The sequence below is a fragment of the Electrophorus electricus genome, chromosome 13, assembly GCF_041902795.1.
Source record: "Electrophorus electricus isolate QZ-2024a chromosome 13, ASM4190279v1, whole genome shotgun sequence".
Taxonomy (NCBI): domain Eukaryota; kingdom Metazoa; phylum Chordata; class Actinopteri; order Gymnotiformes; family Gymnotidae; genus Electrophorus; species Electrophorus electricus.
Window position 1 is genome coordinate 10,354,397 of NC_137509.1, and position 18,351 is coordinate 10,372,747.

General features: G+C 41.6%; 1 protein-coding gene across 4 annotated transcripts in view; it reads right to left on the reverse strand.

Annotated features, from left to right (window-relative positions):
- Nucleotides 1–18,252, reverse strand: part of stim2b (stromal interaction molecule 2b) — a 30,091-nt gene extending 11,839 nt beyond the window's left edge. For 2 of the 4 annotated variants that reach the window (XM_081694590.1, XM_081694589.1), the window contains exons 1-2: nt 16,729–16,868; nt 15,098–15,154 (exon numbers count right to left, since the gene is read on the reverse strand). Coding sequence is in view for 2 of the 4 variants with exons in the window: in XM_027003799.3 (XP_026859600.1) it covers nt 16,729–16,861 (133 nt within the window). In the remaining 2 variants the exon portion in view is untranslated. Of the gene's footprint in view, nt 1–15,097; nt 15,155–16,728 lie in introns of all 4 variants that reach the window. The other 2 variants (XM_081694588.1, XM_027003799.3) reach the window with 1 other exon arrangement.
- Between the last annotated feature and the right edge of the window lie 99 nt (nt 18,253–18,351).

Consider the following 18,351-nt stretch of genomic DNA (forward strand, 5'->3'; position numbering starts at 1 on the left):
TCACCAGAGGACATGCGGCCTAAAATGAGCCAGCACCTCAGCACACTGTAAGGTTAGAGGGGTATTCTTATTTGGGAAGTGTTAGCTCAGTGGTTAAGGTCCTTGACTTGTAATCAGACTGTTGGGCCCCTGAGCAATGCCCTTAACCCTCAATTGCTCAAGTTGTACTCAGTCATAATTGTGCAGATAAAACTTTGGATAAAAGTGTCAGCTAAATACCGTGAATGTAAATTTAGGAAGGGTTTGTGATGGCATCTGCTTAGCATCAGTAAAATCCTAAAATATGTTCTGGTTATTTTAGACAGTTACAAACAAACTCCATGATAGTGGTGTTTATTGTTCGGATCATCATCATCATTACTCTTAATTGTAACAAACTCAATTTGCCAATCTGGTCGATGCCATTACTGGGTTGCCACGTTTGCTATGGGGGAATTTTTTTTTTCTATCAGTGAGTTGTGATCTACCCACACTGGTTTTAACCATCAATGAGGCTTATGAGCACAAGAAAAAATCCCCAGTGTAACGCCTACAGTGTTAATTTCTTTCCGATTTGAATTAAACGAACAGCAAGCACTTTTACCTGCAAGCCAACACTATTACGTCAGGTAGGCCAAAAACATGAAAGTCATATAAATAACCATTTCTTGAAATTTGACCTTAATTGTTGTAAGCAAAAAATAAACTAATATCTTCACAACCAAAATATTTTCTCATGCTCTCTAGGACAGTGGAAACATTGAAAGAAAGTAAGCAAGTGCACCGCAGTTTTGCATGAGTGCAGTATGTCTGTGCATCTACAAAAATAAACAACACTGTAATTAAATTATTTCCAATTAATTTCTGCCAGTAAATGAGGTACTGCTGTGCATAAGAAGGAACTTGGGGTAAACTCTGTCTTAATTCAGCTCTGGAGATTTTGCTGTGATTAAGTTACAGCAGTATCATCAATCAGTAACAATTAACCCAAAACACAAACACCCTCACTCACAAAGAAACATAGCAGACAGCATGTCGAAGATGCTCGGTGCATGTGAAGAATACCAATCATACAGGCCCCATGTTTCAGGTTTCACACGCTTATCCTCCCTCCTTCAGCCAAGGAGATGATGTCACACCACCAGACCATTTAAGATAAATTAAGCTTAACAATGACTGAAGTACTTAACTACTGTTTAACATGTCTACTTCAGTGGCTGTCTTGTGATACGACATATTGCAATCACACGCAAAGTGGATTCACTGCTTAAATTTTGTTAAATTATCAAATGATTAAATCAGTGTTAGGAATCTGGATGAAAGCTGCAAAGTAGTGTGTCTGTGTGTGTGTGTGCCTGTTTGAAAATGCCTCTTAACAGGCTACACTGCACATTATGAAGCCAGGGCATTTTAACTTAAAGTAATAGTTTTACAGAAAATTAAATGTAATGCCTTATCACAGATGAGGATGATGAGCCAAGATATCTTTGGTGTGCAAATTTTGCTTTTATAGCTTTGCACAGGAGGTACAATGCTAAAAGCCAACAATTAAAAGGTACCCATACCCATTTTCCATAAGCTAACACAGTTTCCCAGGGTCTTAGCGACAGGTCCATGACATGCTGTGGTCAAAATACCACAAGAACCAAGCACCACAGCGGCCTTCTTACCCTGCCTACAGTCCTGTTCAGAATGGCCTGCGAGTGCCTGTTACTTTAAATACCGAGTCACTGCTCAGCCTACACCTCTCTACTGCGGGGTGTGCTGACACAAGTACAGCTTCGCGCTGCCATAGCAACTCTTGAGCATGGACCCTTGGAGAAACATGGCTGCCAAAGAAAACAGCAGTGCAACAGCTACGTGTGTGTTTGAACTGCTATATATCTGTTTAAAGCAAAGTCAGAGCACGAAGGGCCTCCTGAATAATTTAAAGAATCAAGGATGCAACAGGACCTTTCTGAATAGTTAGTTAACTTAGTCACTTCGACATTTCTTTTTGTATGTTTGCATTGTAGCTAAGGTCACACAGTCATGGTAGAAGTGGCACAGACAATGCACTGCTAGCATCTCAACATCAACAGTAATTCTATCAGTTACTCTTATATTATTCAGATGTCAATAAGATTAATTTTATCTTACAGACATTTGACTACCAGCATTAATGTTCCTGTGGATACTGCAGCAAGTAACTAATGCCACAGCAAGAAAATTACATCTATTACCTCAGCTGTTAGTTTTGCCATGAACAGTTAGTACTGATGCCTTTTATTACGTTTCATTGCCCTTCCTTCATTGTACTAACACAGGTTGGAAAACCAGTCAGACAAAGCACACTTGTATAGGTTTATGCAGGGGGTGGGGGGGGTGTACTTTTTATTGGTACCTTAAATTTGCTACCATAGCAAAAGCGGTACCACTTTATAGGTTTATCAATAGTTTAAAAGGTTTTTTGTATTAATTAGTTATCATTACATCCAGCATTATATCATCTTGTTAGGTATTTGTTAAAAAGTTACCATTTACCCACCATCGGGATATCAAGAGTCCACCACATATCTAAGAAAACACATTGTAGCGGCAAATTTGTTCATTTGGCATAATGCTAATTGGCAGCCATAAGCTTTCCTTATTTGTTACCTATGTTAGGCTTTGCAGATCCAGTGCAATATAAAAAGGAATAATTACAGCCAGCATATTTTGGCTGATCAATGTGGAGGATGGGGGGAAAATAGCGTAAATTTCTAACAGTGTAAATTTTATACATTCCAAAGTAAAAATGGCCAAAGAAAAAGTGTGAAACTGTTGTGATCACCATCACTTGCATGATATTTACTGAACTTCACCTCAAAAAAAGGTGCACTACCGGAACATGTCAGTGGGACACATCTAATCCACTGCTTATATGATACAGCAAAGGTGAATGAGGAAAAACAAGCAAAAGTGATTATCATTCCTTTTAGCTTTGGAAACCATGAGGCAGAATCCCAAACTTCCAGAAAAGGAGAAGCAGCTAGCCCTGTGAGTTCACAAGGAATGTGGAGAGCAGAAATGAACATAGGCTGGCCTAGACAGAAAAAGAGAGAGGGGAGAAGAAAAATAAGGAGAAGAAGGAATTAAAAATATTTAATGAACCATGAAAACTGTTCATCGTTAAGTGTGTGACTTGGCTGCTCCCACTTCAGAGTAGTTTCCTGTTTACATATTGTGCCTGTAAAACAAACCTGAAAGTGAAGCACTAAGTTCTACAACAGGAAATTAGTTCAGGCTAACACTTATCACACATCAAACATGCATGTATAGCAGAAAATCTCTCTTTATTGGAAGACAAAGTGATACAGGACCAATACATACAGTTAACCATTGTAAGAGCCACAGAAAAACTGTTTTTAGATCAGGATGAAGCATCAACATAGGACTGCAGTGTATAACTACTTCCTCATTTGGGTCAACTCAAATGGTAATAGGATATTCTCTACCTGCCCATTCCTCTAAAAGCACTGCTTATGACAGACTAATCACTTTTGTGCAATGTCAGCATGATCAGAGGCAACCAGGTTGTGTGCACTTCACGTCTCACAGACCATTACTCACGACAACCCTGTGATAAAAAAAAAAAATAAAAATCTCATCAGAGATGGACTATTCTTAACAAACAGCTGTTTCAGCCTGGAGACCCATGTGCAGCACATATTCTTTCAAACCTTCTTAAAAGAATTATTATTCGTGGTGAATTTACAAGCAAAACATAAGCATGAACTCTCTAGTATCAGACACAAGTGCTCCTTGGTCAAAAAGCAGCACCCACGAGGCTCCTATAACTATTGACCCGCAATGTATGACCCATTTACCAGGTTCGCCCTCCTCACAGGCTACACGCAGAAAAGCACGCGGTTATAAATGATACTTTAGTAGCTGTTGAGTTTAGGGAAATGAGTGGAGCAACTTCTGTCTTCTGTCACTGCTGTCAGTGACCTTTGTGCTCTTATTTTAGAAGTTTATTATAAGTTAATAACCATCTGTTCTGAATGATATTCATGTTCCTTCCATATAAAAGTATGCTGACATTCTTACCACTCTACTTTATCATACCCCTCAAAAATGATGCTATTTTTTTTTTTAAATTATAGAATAAATGAAAGATTTTAAAGCCATGGGTGCAAGGCATCACTGCAGTCACACTATATTCTCCACCATCACTTTCAGCACCTTTCAGACCCAGCCAACCCTCAGCATTAGAATAGCACAACACGCACCACAATAGGAAGAATATGCTAATGTGTAACTCCTGAAGCATCCGGCTTGCCGAGCGGAATTGTGACGTGATGCATGGAGATCCGGACGTGTAGGCGGGGAGAACAGCTGAGTAATTCCCTGCACTGCCATTTCACAGGCTCCATTAACACTAGCTGTGTATGCCAAAGTGTGAACAGTAGTCTACCGATTTCTGGGGGAGGCCACTACCCAACCATAGTGCAAGTGTAAGTGTTCAGATGATTGCTTTGTGCTTGTATGGCTTGCAGGCTATACCATACCCAGAGGGTTAACTTCCAAGTCAGTGAGCTTGAACATGCGGAAACCTCGCTTTTTCCACAGGCTTATGTAACTAACAAAACACACAGACCAGCAGATTTTCAAACTGGGAGAAAAACTATTTGACCATCTAAAGGTCTGCCTCCTGGCTTCACCCCTCTGCTGCTGACCTTTATGTGTAAGAGGACTGACTTTACTGCGTAAGAGGAATAACCCTCCTGTGTAAGAGGCTTTGGCTTCCTGCCAGTCAGGAGACACTTCCTGTGTGGTGTGTGGCATGGCTGTCTCCGGGTGCTTCTGCCACCTACCTGAGCCCAGTGCGAGGGTTGCTGCTGAAGGAAGCATGATACCGCCAACAGTGACAGTGGAGGTTCCACCTTCGCTGAAGGTGCAGCACACACCTCCTCTTTCTCACCGTGACCAAAGGTGGTCATTTCACGTAGAGGAGCCAAGGTTAGCTCCTGCCTACAGCCTCTATGTTTGATTAATTACAGGTGTCACTGTCCTATGTTTGTCTCTGTGGGCAGTGGACTGCTGTAATGAGATTTGCCACAGAGCCGGCCAGAAAAAAGTTTGCAGTGGAGCAGAGGAGTGGGGACCAAGATGCAAGGTAGAGGGTCTCTTCAGATACACAGAAATGGTGGCGGCATACCAGGGGCTTATCCCCAGCATCAAGGGGCTTATCCCCAGCATCAAGGCTTACTATAGACACCCACTTCATTCAGATATAGTTAGTGTGATGTTTATTAACAGCAACAATCATCACTCTGCCTGTGTATGATCAATAAATAGTAACAAACAAGACATAAATGTGCCACATATAGCTTGCGATATATGGTAACTCATCAACTCATCAAATCACATTGTGCCACAAAAGATGCTGTGAAGTGCCAACTACCCAAATCCAGTAGCCAAATGAAGCCAGCTGGCCTGCAACACAGAGGTCTGCGTAAGGAGTTCAACCCTGACGTCACCCCTCATCCTCCCCTCACGAAACTTCATTCAAGCAAAGTAGTTTTAAAGGTTGTATGAGCTGCAGCTTATAACAGCTCTTAAAGTGCAGCTCACGAAACACAGCAGCGTGTGTTCTCGTGTTACCGTCTCCTTGAGACATTTTTTTTGTGGCATGTTCCGCAAAATCTAACGGGGACATGGTTGTGCATGCAGGCTCTTGGTGAGAAAAGAGTATTCACATTCAGGCATTGCTAAGGGCTTTTCTGCTTGCATCGTTTTCGGGAGCTGAAAAAGCCGGCTGAGGCAAAGCAGAAAGGATGAGTTCCACAGCCAGAGGCGTCGGGCTGGCGTGCAGAGCGCCAGGGAAAGCCTTTAGATTCCTACGCCACCCAGCCAGATTCTTAAGAGACAATACCATCCTCTCATCAGCAGAGCATTTCCTTTACTAACTAACAGTTTCAGTGGCTTCTGCAGCGACAGAGGCAATTACTCTCACTTATTGTTAAGTTATGCAAAGGCTACTGGAGGGCTGTGCATGGCCTTGCTATGTGAGATGCATAAAGCAAGGAGAAATCTACACCAGTCAGCCCTCCTGAGCTACTGCTCGCTCTACCTCTCTCCTTCTACCTCTCCCTCTCTCCCTCTCAGGGAAAGTCCCTGAAATAAGATGGCACAGCTATGCCGCTCATCTAAAATATCCCTCCACATTTCTGTCACGTGAACAGTATCCAAACCCTCCTTAGCTTTTCGTTTTAAAACTGAGTGGTAAAGCTCAAAAACACACAAGGTGAGCCATGGACTCAGACTGCTGAAATACAGTTTGAAGGGAATTCAAGACCTCTCAACCCAGACAGGTCTGAAAAGTCAATTATTACTATAAATTGAAACAGGAAATACAGGTAAAGCAACACTAGCTGTATGCAACTTGATGAAAGGGGATTTCATAACTTAGTTAAGTTACATTGTTATTTTATTCACTTTATAAAGCAATTATTGCAGCAAACAATACACACCCACATGCAGCTTTCTTTTTTTTTTTACACATTTCCACAGAAGATTAATTAAGATTTACAGATGTTTCATCAGCTGAATTTTGTGTTCAGTATTTCAGTATTTTGTTTTGTCCTAGTCATTTCCCTAGCCAATTCCCACCCTGCTATCTAAGTTTCTCCATCACGCGATAGCTACCAAAGTGGGAAGCTGGGAGCCTGCATGACACGTGAAGCCAAACACCTACTTTTTCCCCCAGGACACTGGCCGTCACAGGGCAAGGGGTTACCCTCAGAGGAGATTGCTCACCGTCCAGGTCTTTATATGTGACCTAACCAGCCCGTGACTGGCTGACATCACAATGATAGACAGGGGAAAAACGAAGCCACCTTTCCCTGCCCCCGACAGCAGGCCCCGTAAGGCTTCTCAGACTCCAGTCCAGGGACGGCTGCGGCTTTGCTGGGTTTCGAACTCGTGATCTCCCAATGATGTGACGATGGACAGCTGTGCTACTCTGGGGTCCAACTGTTGTTTGTTATATGCTATGGAAACAATAGATGGTTCTGATGTATATCATTAGAAAACTGCATAGCAAGCATCACTTTTTTCTCCTAAAGGGGTAAATGCTTTCAAAGCTGCAATGCTTTTAAGAAACCAACTCTTAAATAAGATATACAGTGATGGAGAGCGGAAATACAAGGAAAGCAAATCTTTCACTGCAGTGTTTCAGGACGACTGTTCTAGATGACCAGCCTCAGCATTAGAAAACCAAAGATGGCAGCTGCTAGAAGGGGCTACAGCAGAAATTGGTTTGTGACTCTTGTGACACAACCAGTACAAGCAATTCTGTTCACAAAGATTTAACATGTGCGCGCGCGCACACACACACACACACACACACACACACAAACTCTTTAAAATCTACCAAAGAATACCACACACATTCACTTATATTTTGTCAAATGCAAGATAGAAAGGTACAAATAAAATATCCAGTAGTGTGTGTGCGCGCACGCACGTGTGTGTGTGTAAAGCATGTAAGCCATGGCCCAAATCTGAATAAATCCGTTGTACATTTTCCTCTGTAGTGACTCTTAGCAACTCAAATCCTCTTCCTCTTTTAGCTCCATCAGCTGCCATTCCTAGTGCTGGACCACGGCTGGTCCACTTCAAACCAGGGCCAGGAGCCAATTAGTCCACAGCATATCCGCTACTGCAGGCGCGACATTAAGACATCTGACAGGCGTGTGCCACCATACAGTAGTCTGCAGTGCCTGAATGCAGGCAGTGGAGCTCGGCCGGTGTCCAGACTCCTGTCAACGATGCCCCACGTGCATGTCAGGATCCTTTTCCTTTGTTTACATTTAGTTTGCTAACATTTTCTAAGATGCATACTAACTCGGCAGCTGAAAGATGTTGGACAGTTGGAAAGATGAGCTCAGCATGTAAGCCATATACAAATGCAGTGAGTAATTCTGGGGCTGGATCAACACCTTATCGTAAAACAACACGAACAAGGCCACATCAGAAAGTACAGCATGGCAGTACAGTGCAATGAACCATATTTACATGGAGAGCAATTTTTTGCATGACTGGAGCTAGCAGATAGATGAAGTCCTTCAAAGAATTGGCTTAGTGTGCAGGGATTCCAAGGTGAAGGGATTACCCTGCATTTATCTCCACTGCTCCACAGATCTTCACATACAAATGTGGATTAGAGACATGCAAGAAAGAATCAATATTTGGGATGTGTGTCACTGAAGACTGCATTGGTTTCTAGGGAGCTAGCCAATTAGGTAACCATAACCCGAGCCAAAAGAGACTTGCACTCTTATGTGGTTATCAGAAACAGATACGATTAGATTCCAGAGTAGACCATACTTCAAAAACTTTACCCTAACAGAAAGGCCTTAACCCAAACATCAGCTGGCTTATTGCCACAGATCTGAATCTGAAGAGAAGATAATATAAACTAGATCTCTGACTTGTATACTAGATCTGAAAGAATATATTCATCAAATGAAAGCATTATCATGGTTCTGGTATTTCTTAAGTGTAGAGGTTTAGGGGAAAAGGCCATTTTAAGCATGATGACCATGGTGGACTCAATTCTAAAACAACTTTCCCTAACTAAAAGGGATAAGGGATACATTTAAATAAACAATTATCAAAGAATATTTTCTTCATTTGCTCCCTTAAAAGTGGCTATCCTCATCCTCTATAGGGTTCCTCTGACACCTTCACCCATAATAGTCAGTCTGGGTCACCACAGCAAAATCCAAATGTCATGTGTTTGAGCATGCCTGTTTTGAACCTCAGGGTGCAAAACTAATTACCCCCAAGGCAAAATATAACCTGAAAGCCAAGTTGCTGTCTAACTGTGACAGAGCTCGAAAACTATGCGGAACATTCCGGAGCCAGTGACTGCATCACACGCGTAATCACAGGCAACCTTGATTCCGCCATTCTTGATCCCAACACAGGCAGACAAATGTATATCTCTTGGCTGCATCACATCCTACTGGAAAACATTACCACTCGTGGCAAAAATACCTGCCCTCTGCCCATGGATGCCACAAACTTGTTCCTTGCCCTCCTTCCCAGGAATGGGCTGGCAGTATTAAAGCTCCAGTTGATGAGCTGACATCACAGCAGGATTTGTACACCAAGTTCACCGGTTGAGTTCAGCAATAGTGAGAGTTAGTCACATTATGGGAACTGTGCTTCTTACAAATCACAGAAGAGAAGATGAAAAAGATTTTTTAAAAGTTGATCAAAGATAAAATAAAATGTAAATAATAAGCAAATGAATAGAAACTACAACATGGTCAAATAATAACTAACTCCTAAACACTGCAAAAGTCTCCTATACCTACCAATGGGGTCAGGAAGGGAAAAGTAAAGAAGCATCTCTTTAAAATGACAACCTCTACCAATTTTCTAAAACCACTTTGAGCAATCATGTTTGCTGAACACTGTGCTAGTGTTAGGCACCAGATATGGTCTCCTGGCCAGAGTGATGAAATAGACAGCATGCAAATGAGTGCTTCAGTCACTTCATAGATAAGTCAACAAACACCATGGGTAGACCAAATGTTTACTCTCCTGTTCAAATAGCCTCTCTTGTTACTGCAAAGACTCTTCTGACAAGCAAACACATCTCCGATCTCATATATATTAAGAGGATAAAAGATGCATTACTGTCAACTGCAATGCACTTTAACTGACAAAATTCTTACCTAAATAGGAATACATCTTCGCAAATGTTGGTTTCAGCATTGACTTTCTCCTAGTTAGGTCTTTGAAAATATTTTTTCATTCCTCTTAGTCCAAAAAGGAAACTCTTGGCACAGATAACAATGATATTGTTACTGGCTGGCTACACTTGGGGTTACAGTTGATGGGTTCACTTTTTCTTATTTCCAAATTGTTTTAGAACACATCCAGTAGGCAGATTTACTCTCCTAGTAAATGAACATCTGAGTGAACATGTGTTTTATACAAAAATAGGTTAGTAAATAAAATCCTAACTTTTTAATTACGCTATGCTGTTTAGCAAAAAACATGGCTGAGGAAGGAAAAGTATCACATTATTAGAGTGCTCCTCACAGCCAACCACATGGCACGTGAAAACCTACTCCTGACATGAGAAAGGAAAACAAGGCTGTATGAAGTTTAGTCACCGTAGATCAAATATGAAAACATGAAATAAAATTTAACAATGACATGCTAGTCAATGGTCAGCACAGGAGATAGGAAAAGAGACACCAGCCCAGCCACCCCTTTTTTTTCCTTTGTTGTTGTTGTTAAGACCGCAAATTATTAAACCTAAGGGTAATACAGGACCATCCGATTAGTACCGGATTTAATAATGATACTTCTTTAATAGTGCAAGTAAAACCAAAGAATAAATCACATCATTTCAAAATTTGAATAATTCCAATAACGATGTACTTTCTAATTAGCCAGGGTATGAGTAAACATCTTTCTTGTTAAAACTGTTAGTCTACATCATTTATTTTTCTTTAGATTCACTTCATCTATAAATGAGGCACGGCAGTTGACAGATTAGCTAGTTTGAAGAACGCACAGCCAGTGACAAACAATATAGTTATCTAACTAGCTAGCTGTCAATGTTCAGTGTACCTGCAGCTAACTGCAAGCGCACTTACAGTTATGTGCAAAATAATAGCAGTGTGTTTAAAACAACTGAGAAAAAGCTCAATCCTCATAATAGCATTTATTTCCATATACACAAAGGCACTGGGAGCACTGCACATTCAATTCCCAATGAAAACATGAACAAAATATCAATTTTTAAACTGAAAATGAAGAAAAAAGAATAATGGGTTGTTCAGAAAAATAGCAGTGTCTTCATTTTCATTTACAAACTCGAATATTTACAGTATAAAATGAAAGCTGTTTTCAGTTTTAGCTTTTCTGTTGATCACTGAAGTAATATTTAGTTAAATAACCTTTATTTCTGATAGCTGCTTTACATCTGTGTGACATGGAGTCAACTAACATCTGACACCTGCAAATAGATATTCCAGCCCAAGCTGACTGGACTACATTCCACAGTTCTTCTGCATTCTTGGGTTTTGCATCAAAAACAGCATTTTTGATGTCACTCCACAAATTCTCAATCGGATTGAGGTCTGGGGATTGGGCTGGCCACTTCATAACATCAATCTTGTTGGTCTGGAGCCAGGATGTTGCCCACTTGCTGGTGTGTTTGGGGTCGTTGCCCTGCTGAAACACCCATTTCAAGGGCATTTCTTCTTCAGCATAAGGCAACATGACCTCTTCCAGTATTTTGATATATTCAAACTGGTCCACGGTGACTGGTATGCCATAAATGGGTCTGACTCCAAAGTATGAGAAACATCCCCAAACCATTATGCTTGCACCTCCATGTTTTACAGTCTTCACAGTGTACTGTGGCTTGAATTCAGCATTTATGGGTCGTCTCACAGACTGTCTGTGACCTTTAGACCCAATAAGAACAATCTTGCTCTCACCTGTCCATAGAATGTTACGCCACTTCTCTTTAAGCCAGTCAATGTGTTCTTTGGCAAACTGTAACCTTTTTAACACGTCTTTTTTTCAGTAATGATACTTTACGAGGGTTTCTTGCAAATAGTTTGGCTTCACATAGGTGTCTTCTGATTGTTGCAGTACTCACAGGTAACTGAAGATCTTCTTTGATTTCCCTGAAGCTGATCAATGGATGCTTCTTTGCCATTCTTGTTATTCTATGATGTACATGGATGGTAGTATTTCTTTACCTACCACGTGTTTTGGGTTTTGTTTGTCATTTTAAAGCATTTGAGATCATTTTAGCTGAGCAGCCAATTATTTTCTGCACTTCTTTATATGTTTTCCCCTCTCCAATCAACTTCTTAATCAAAGTTCTTTCTCCTACGGTACAATGTCTGGAACAACCCATTTTACTCACTGAGCAAGGGCTAAAACCAGCAGGTACAACATTTGCCCACTTTCTTTAAATAAGGGCCATAATTGACAGCTGTTTCTTCAAAGAATGAATGACCTCACTAATTGAACTCCACACTGCTATTAATTTGAATACAGCCCTTTCATTAAATGAGTCAATTACACCCAATTAGCAGCATGCATGTCATGACTGATTCTGTTGGTTGCCCATTACTCGGCTACACCCAGTCATGAATTTTTTTCCCCATGATGTATTATCTTTTCTGCCAAAATCAGTAATTAAATACATTAGTGATGTCAGACTACTATTATTTTGCACATAACTGTATGTTGTTAATTTGTTGTACATGCACACTGTTCTGAATTTATCTTTTATTATTTGAACCAGCACTGGTAAACCACTGAGATATTCTGGTTATATCAGATTAGCACTACCATGGTAAATTTGCATTAGTAAGGAATCCTTTGTTAGGTTACACTGTGAAAGTGTGTTTGGCAGCATTTGTGTGCAGTAACTTAATTCTGATGAGTAGCCAGCTAAGGGCGTCATCTTTGACAGGATATCAAGTTTATCTCTACTGTAAGTGCTAATTGTGAGCTTCCAATTTCAGAGGGGTAATCAAATGTTACACCTGAACCATGATAAGCAGAATAGTTTGTTCCTGTTTTGTAGAATCATACCCATTAATTAAAGAATATTATTCGCGAACAGATTTGTGAAAAATTATACCAAGACCATGATTACTTTGGTCACTGATTTCATGAGAAAGTTTCAGAGGGAATTCACGTCACCTGTAAGTTTGCTACCCTGAACTTTAGCTACTTCTAAAACATCCACCGAGCAAAGCCCCTTAAATGATGGGCACCTCTGCCTCTAGTCTGTAGAAACACCAAACAGGCAATCATGTAATCAACATATAATGATTACATCACCTACCAGTGTTCATCAGTAATCCTAGGCAATTCTTATTCTGGGCATTTATGGGGTTATGGGACGTTGTGCTGTATTAGAAATACATTGGCAAGGAGGAATTTCAAGAAATCTAAATGTGAAACAATTCAAAAAGAGAGATTAAGCATTATTTATCTGAACTATGGGGACCAATTTCATGATTAAGCCAAGCAGATTGGGTTGATATCTTCTATCCTAAATGACAAAACATGCTAGAACATACTAACCCTTACCCCAATGTGAAGGCCACACACATTCATCATCCCTGTACTCTAAACAGTTACGATAGCCATCAGTAGCAGAGGAAATTCCATCATTAATGAGTTTGCAACTGGGAGCCATTTACTTACCCAGGCCATGTACAAAAGAACACACATACAACCACTCCCTTTCTGGAGTTATCACATTCTCTAAATATGCCTTCTCATAAGTATGAGCAAACACACTTAGTTGTTTGCACTTAATATGTATAGATTTTCTCTCCATCAATCCCTCAGTTTCATGAATACACACCCAGTGGTGTTCTACATAGCAGCAGATGACCATAGCAAAGTGCCAGATGGGGAATGGGTCATTTGGTCAACTTGAGCAGGCCTGCCAGATACTGAAGTACAGTTTTGTTTGACATACACACAAACCCTCAGGGAAACTGGTGCAATGCCAACACATCACCTTTCTCTCTCTCTTCCTCCCTCTCTCGCACTCACATACACACACCCAAACAGTCATGGCACGTGGGACTTTCAACTCTGTTCTCTTATTCACGTACCTAAAGCTTTCCCCCACACCTCCTCCAAGCACTATAGTCCTGTGCCCCCTATCTTCATCATGGGGCCTCTGCCCTCTGCATGGCGTAGGACACAGACTAAAGCACGGAAATGTAGATGACATCTTTCTTCCAGCCATCCAAACCCACACTTTTGGCCTACGCCTCACTGTCTGAAAGCTTCTAATGAGAAACTGACATTGGCACTGGGGCTTCTCATAAGAAGTTTTCTCTTCACAGCACAGGCTTAACTTGAACCTGTCACAGTCATGGAGGCAGTGCCAACTCAGCACTCCTTCTCATTTGTTCTGCCTCATCCAACCCTCTCGAGCTGAGGAAGTGAAAGCAGGCCTAGCCCGGCAAATACTTACTCACACTTTCTGCATGCCGTGTACATGGTCAGTCAGCTGTATATTGTGTAAAAAGCTAGTTTTGTCAAGTCAGTTTCTGATGTAATAGCAAAATAGGCATGTAGCTTTTGTCTTCTGCTTTTCTGTCCCTCAGAGCAACTCTGAGCCAATCAAATGCCTGCCCTGGATCTTTCCAGGAAGCCACTGCAAATGGTTGGTCCCTGGAACGTTGCTAGGTGTGTCCATGCAAGACTAAGTAGCCTTCAACCCAGGTGAACCGAGTTTCTTGACAGAAGTTAATAGACCTAATAAATACACCTCAGATCTCTCTCTTTAGCCAGTAGTAAACATATAAAAATCATTTTAACTGTAGATAAAATATGTGCATGTTAAGCAGCATTAAATGGCCATAAATAAAGTTGGTGGCTCATCTTGCTCATTTGTTTCTAAAGTAGATTTGGCACTAGGCTAATAGGTGTATTCCTAGGACAATGATATATTGTCCTGTGCTTGGAGCCTGTAACTGTGCACAGGTGAACTTAAGTCTAGCAACCTAGGCAGTCTGGATCCATCTTTGAACACTGATGCCGGCTGTGCACTTGGCAGGGTGGAAGGGGTTACCACTGAAGTGCGAGCTCTCTGTCATAACAGCCTGACCCAGGCCAGACGGCTACACATCCGAAATGCTACACCGTCATTAAATCCTGGCCCAGGAGTGAGAAAGCAGCTGGACAGGACTAACCTTGCCAAGTCAGAGCTGCAGAAGAAGTGCCACATACGCTCACACGCATTTGAGTTTGAACCTCAGTATCCTCAGTGCACATTCACACACTTCCAGCATGTAATGCCCACATGATACAACAATATTTATTTTCTTCTTTTTTCTTTTGGGGGGCGGGGGGGGGGGGGGTCTGTGCTTTCATTTTGTAATGCAGATACCCCATCCCATACTCAGAGCTATTAAGGAAAGCATATTTGCATATTTGTGAGAATGAAATGAGAACTTCCTCCAGAAAAGTATGGAATGTATGAATATTATTTTCATAACTGTGGACTTCCTAAGGAAGTCATAGATGACACCTGGGCTCATGTTTTACCTGTTCAGAGAATGGACACACTGACCTGTAGACAGATTTTCTGTTAAAACATCAAGAATTCCTTTGGCGCTCACTCATCATCCTACAAATATAAAACAGTGGATAATATTATAATTAAACACTTCAGAATCCTCCAGGGTGATGCAGAGTCCGCATCCCTCTTTAAGGATCCTCCACTAATCTCCAACAGACAAGACAAAACAAAGATACGCACATTAAGAGTGAGATAAATGACCGAATAATAATCATGCTGCTGTAGCCTACAACCATATATGATGTGCTACATGTAAATATATTGACGCAGTCACTAAAATAACTAGCAAGAAAGGACCGATTGTTATTACCCTTGCCTCCTCACGCATAACTGCAGGAGTTGTCAATTGTGTGGAACCTCTTCAGATCATCAGAATTAAAGATTTGTCATTTCCTGTGATAAGGCAGTTTAATGCTTATGGATAATGCATTAATCACATCAGTTTGTATTGCCAGTTGTTGCTATGGCAGCAATAGAGTTAGGAAACTCAAAGGAAAATACATGATAATGTGATTTAAACATCTACTTTTCCTAACAAACTAGTTTCACCTCCTGGAATCCCTGAATACTTTAATGCCACATTTCTACATTTTTTACAGTACATTGCATTACTTTTACAATACAGTACATTACTCCCTGGAATCTTCTTTAGATATTTATATATACATAAGTCAGAGTTGTGCACATTGAGATCATACAGTCTCCTTCTGGTGTTTGGTGACAGGAATGTCATGCTGTAGCACCTCAATAGAAACCTGAGGTCTGGCGCTTTGCTGGTGCACCATTGCAGTGGTTACCACCTGCAGCACTTTTGTAGAACACCTACATCAAATGATCAAGTTTTCAACTCAGCAGCACACTCTCGTCCCTATTTTACCTGGGCATGTTCCACGGAACAACTGTAATCAACCCTCTGCTAATCTCAGGAGTCACGAATCGCAAGAGGGTATGTGGTGACTACTGCACATCAGTCGGTGATGGTGAGCTACCAGTCTCTTTTGCTCCAGTGCAGGAAAGAGTGAAATTGTACTCCATCCATTTAGCACTGTGAAAACAAGAAAGCTGTAATTTAAGCGATGGAGCCAATGGTCCACCGTCACTATCGCCCCACAGCGGTAGACACAATGTGTAATACTTAACGCTAGCTGAGGAATGTGACGGTAAACAGAGGGGATGCCTACAGAGAGGATGCCTACAGAGGGGATGCCTAAAGAGGGGATGCCTGGCTCTTGTTAATCCAAGGGCTGCCCCCATACTCTTGTGGGAGGGGAACGATGAGACAGCGGGAGTTCTGGGTAAAGGATGGGGGGTTACCTCTGTCATTTGGGAGACCATTCTTGCTTGTTAGAGAGTCGCATTCTCTCGAACCTTCGAGAGATAACGTAAAGGGACGGATCGAAGACCAGAGAAATAACCGTACCATCGTAATTACCTCGTAACACGGATGCCGAGAGGAATCATCATTTATATACACATTAAGAGCCACATTAAATCTAGCAAAGAAAAATATGACCGACAAGCGTACAATTTTGTATCGTTTCGCAAAGAAGTCGTGCCTTGCTCTGCATGTAAAAGGGTAGGGATTAGCACGAATAACACAATGATAGACTTGGAAACCTTACCTGTAGTTGCAACAATTGAGGCGTCTGGGGTCGCATGGGTCAACAGACCACCGGAGCGGATTTCTAATCCCAATACCGCAGAGATGACGAGTCCACGTAGCAATACAACCACTGCCCGAGATAAGTAAGTCATAGTGGGCGAAAGCTTTCAATTCCTCCCACGGCAAGGGAGGAGGATACAAACGTGAATTTTCTCGTTTCCCTATATTGAAACCTAATCGTTAGCAAATCCGTCAAACAGTCAAGATTCGATTAACAACAACGGCACGCCAGACCCAGCAGTTAACCTATAAAACGCACCGTATTTAAATATCAGCAATCGCTGAATTTAAGATTTCCATCAGGGAAATAAAAAACACCCCAAATATATTAGCTAAAAGAGAGATAGTAGGACCACAATGATATGTTCTTGATAAACGTATTCTATAAATATGTTATCTATATTTCACATAGAAGCTATGTCGGGAACGTTAAAAGATCCAAACTCCATGAGTGCGTAGCCAGTCCACACTTCAGAAAGACTTATCGTGCTGTTGCTGAGATTAATGTAACGATTTAGCAGGATCTCTGGCAAGCCGACAACTAAACCGTTTCAGTCCATTAGTTAAGTTCCAAAGACAAAAGTGCAAATGATGATGAATTCCCAATTCAGGAACATCACTTCCATCCAGGGTTAATAACACAATTCCTTGCCAGAAAAAAAAAAAAAAATACAGGCTACGTATCCAGTGCCTTTAAAGTGCCATAGACCCTTATGACTGAGCTAAGACAAAATAGTCCCTGTACTTCCACACAGAGTACGCAAACATCATCTGTAGTCCCTTCAACATAATGAACACACGGTGTAAATAAGTCCCGCCTCCGCGAATTAGGACAAGATTCCGTCCTTCGATTTAATACAAATCCGAGTGTCCGAATGATGCGCCTCTACGACACATCCTCTGAGTGCCTCGGGTTTCCATGCCAGCTCGGCGTGTGTGCGGGACACCGGGGCTCCTCTCATCGCCACCTTCGCAGTCAGTGTAGAAGGGAAAAACCAGTGGCGGAAGTCCTTATGCAAACCGCTTAATAAAAGAGCTGTAAGTGTATCGAGCCCCTCTGCAGCTGCGAGCGCACAGCAAGAATGTGTATTTTCCACTTTTCTGAATTCCGTCTGAGGAAAAGTCACAATTACACGCAGTGTCTCAGTCAACCCTAGCCTATATGATTAGAATAGTTTTATGTGGTGAAACACACCACTATTGGCATGAGGAAGACACGCAATAAGTTCTGGGCTGGGAACCCTCCTGGCGCGACGAAGCGGAAACACCTCGTTCTATTGTCCAACACTTCCTCGTTTCATTACTCCCATCATGACTTTCTCTAGAAAGAAGTTGCCTTTTACGCAGACGAACGACTAACTCACCCCACCCAAATCCTCACTTCAACCATTGTAACAGAAAGGGTAACACTAGTCTTCGACAAACGGGTAACTTCCACCTTGCCCACCTCGACACAATGCCCGCTTGGCAGGGCATCCACGTTTTTCTCCTCGATTCCTTCTGTAATTGGTTAAACTGTCCCAACATGGCAGAATCTGATTGGTTGCTATAGCAATCTCTACGTGCTCATTTGAAACGTTAA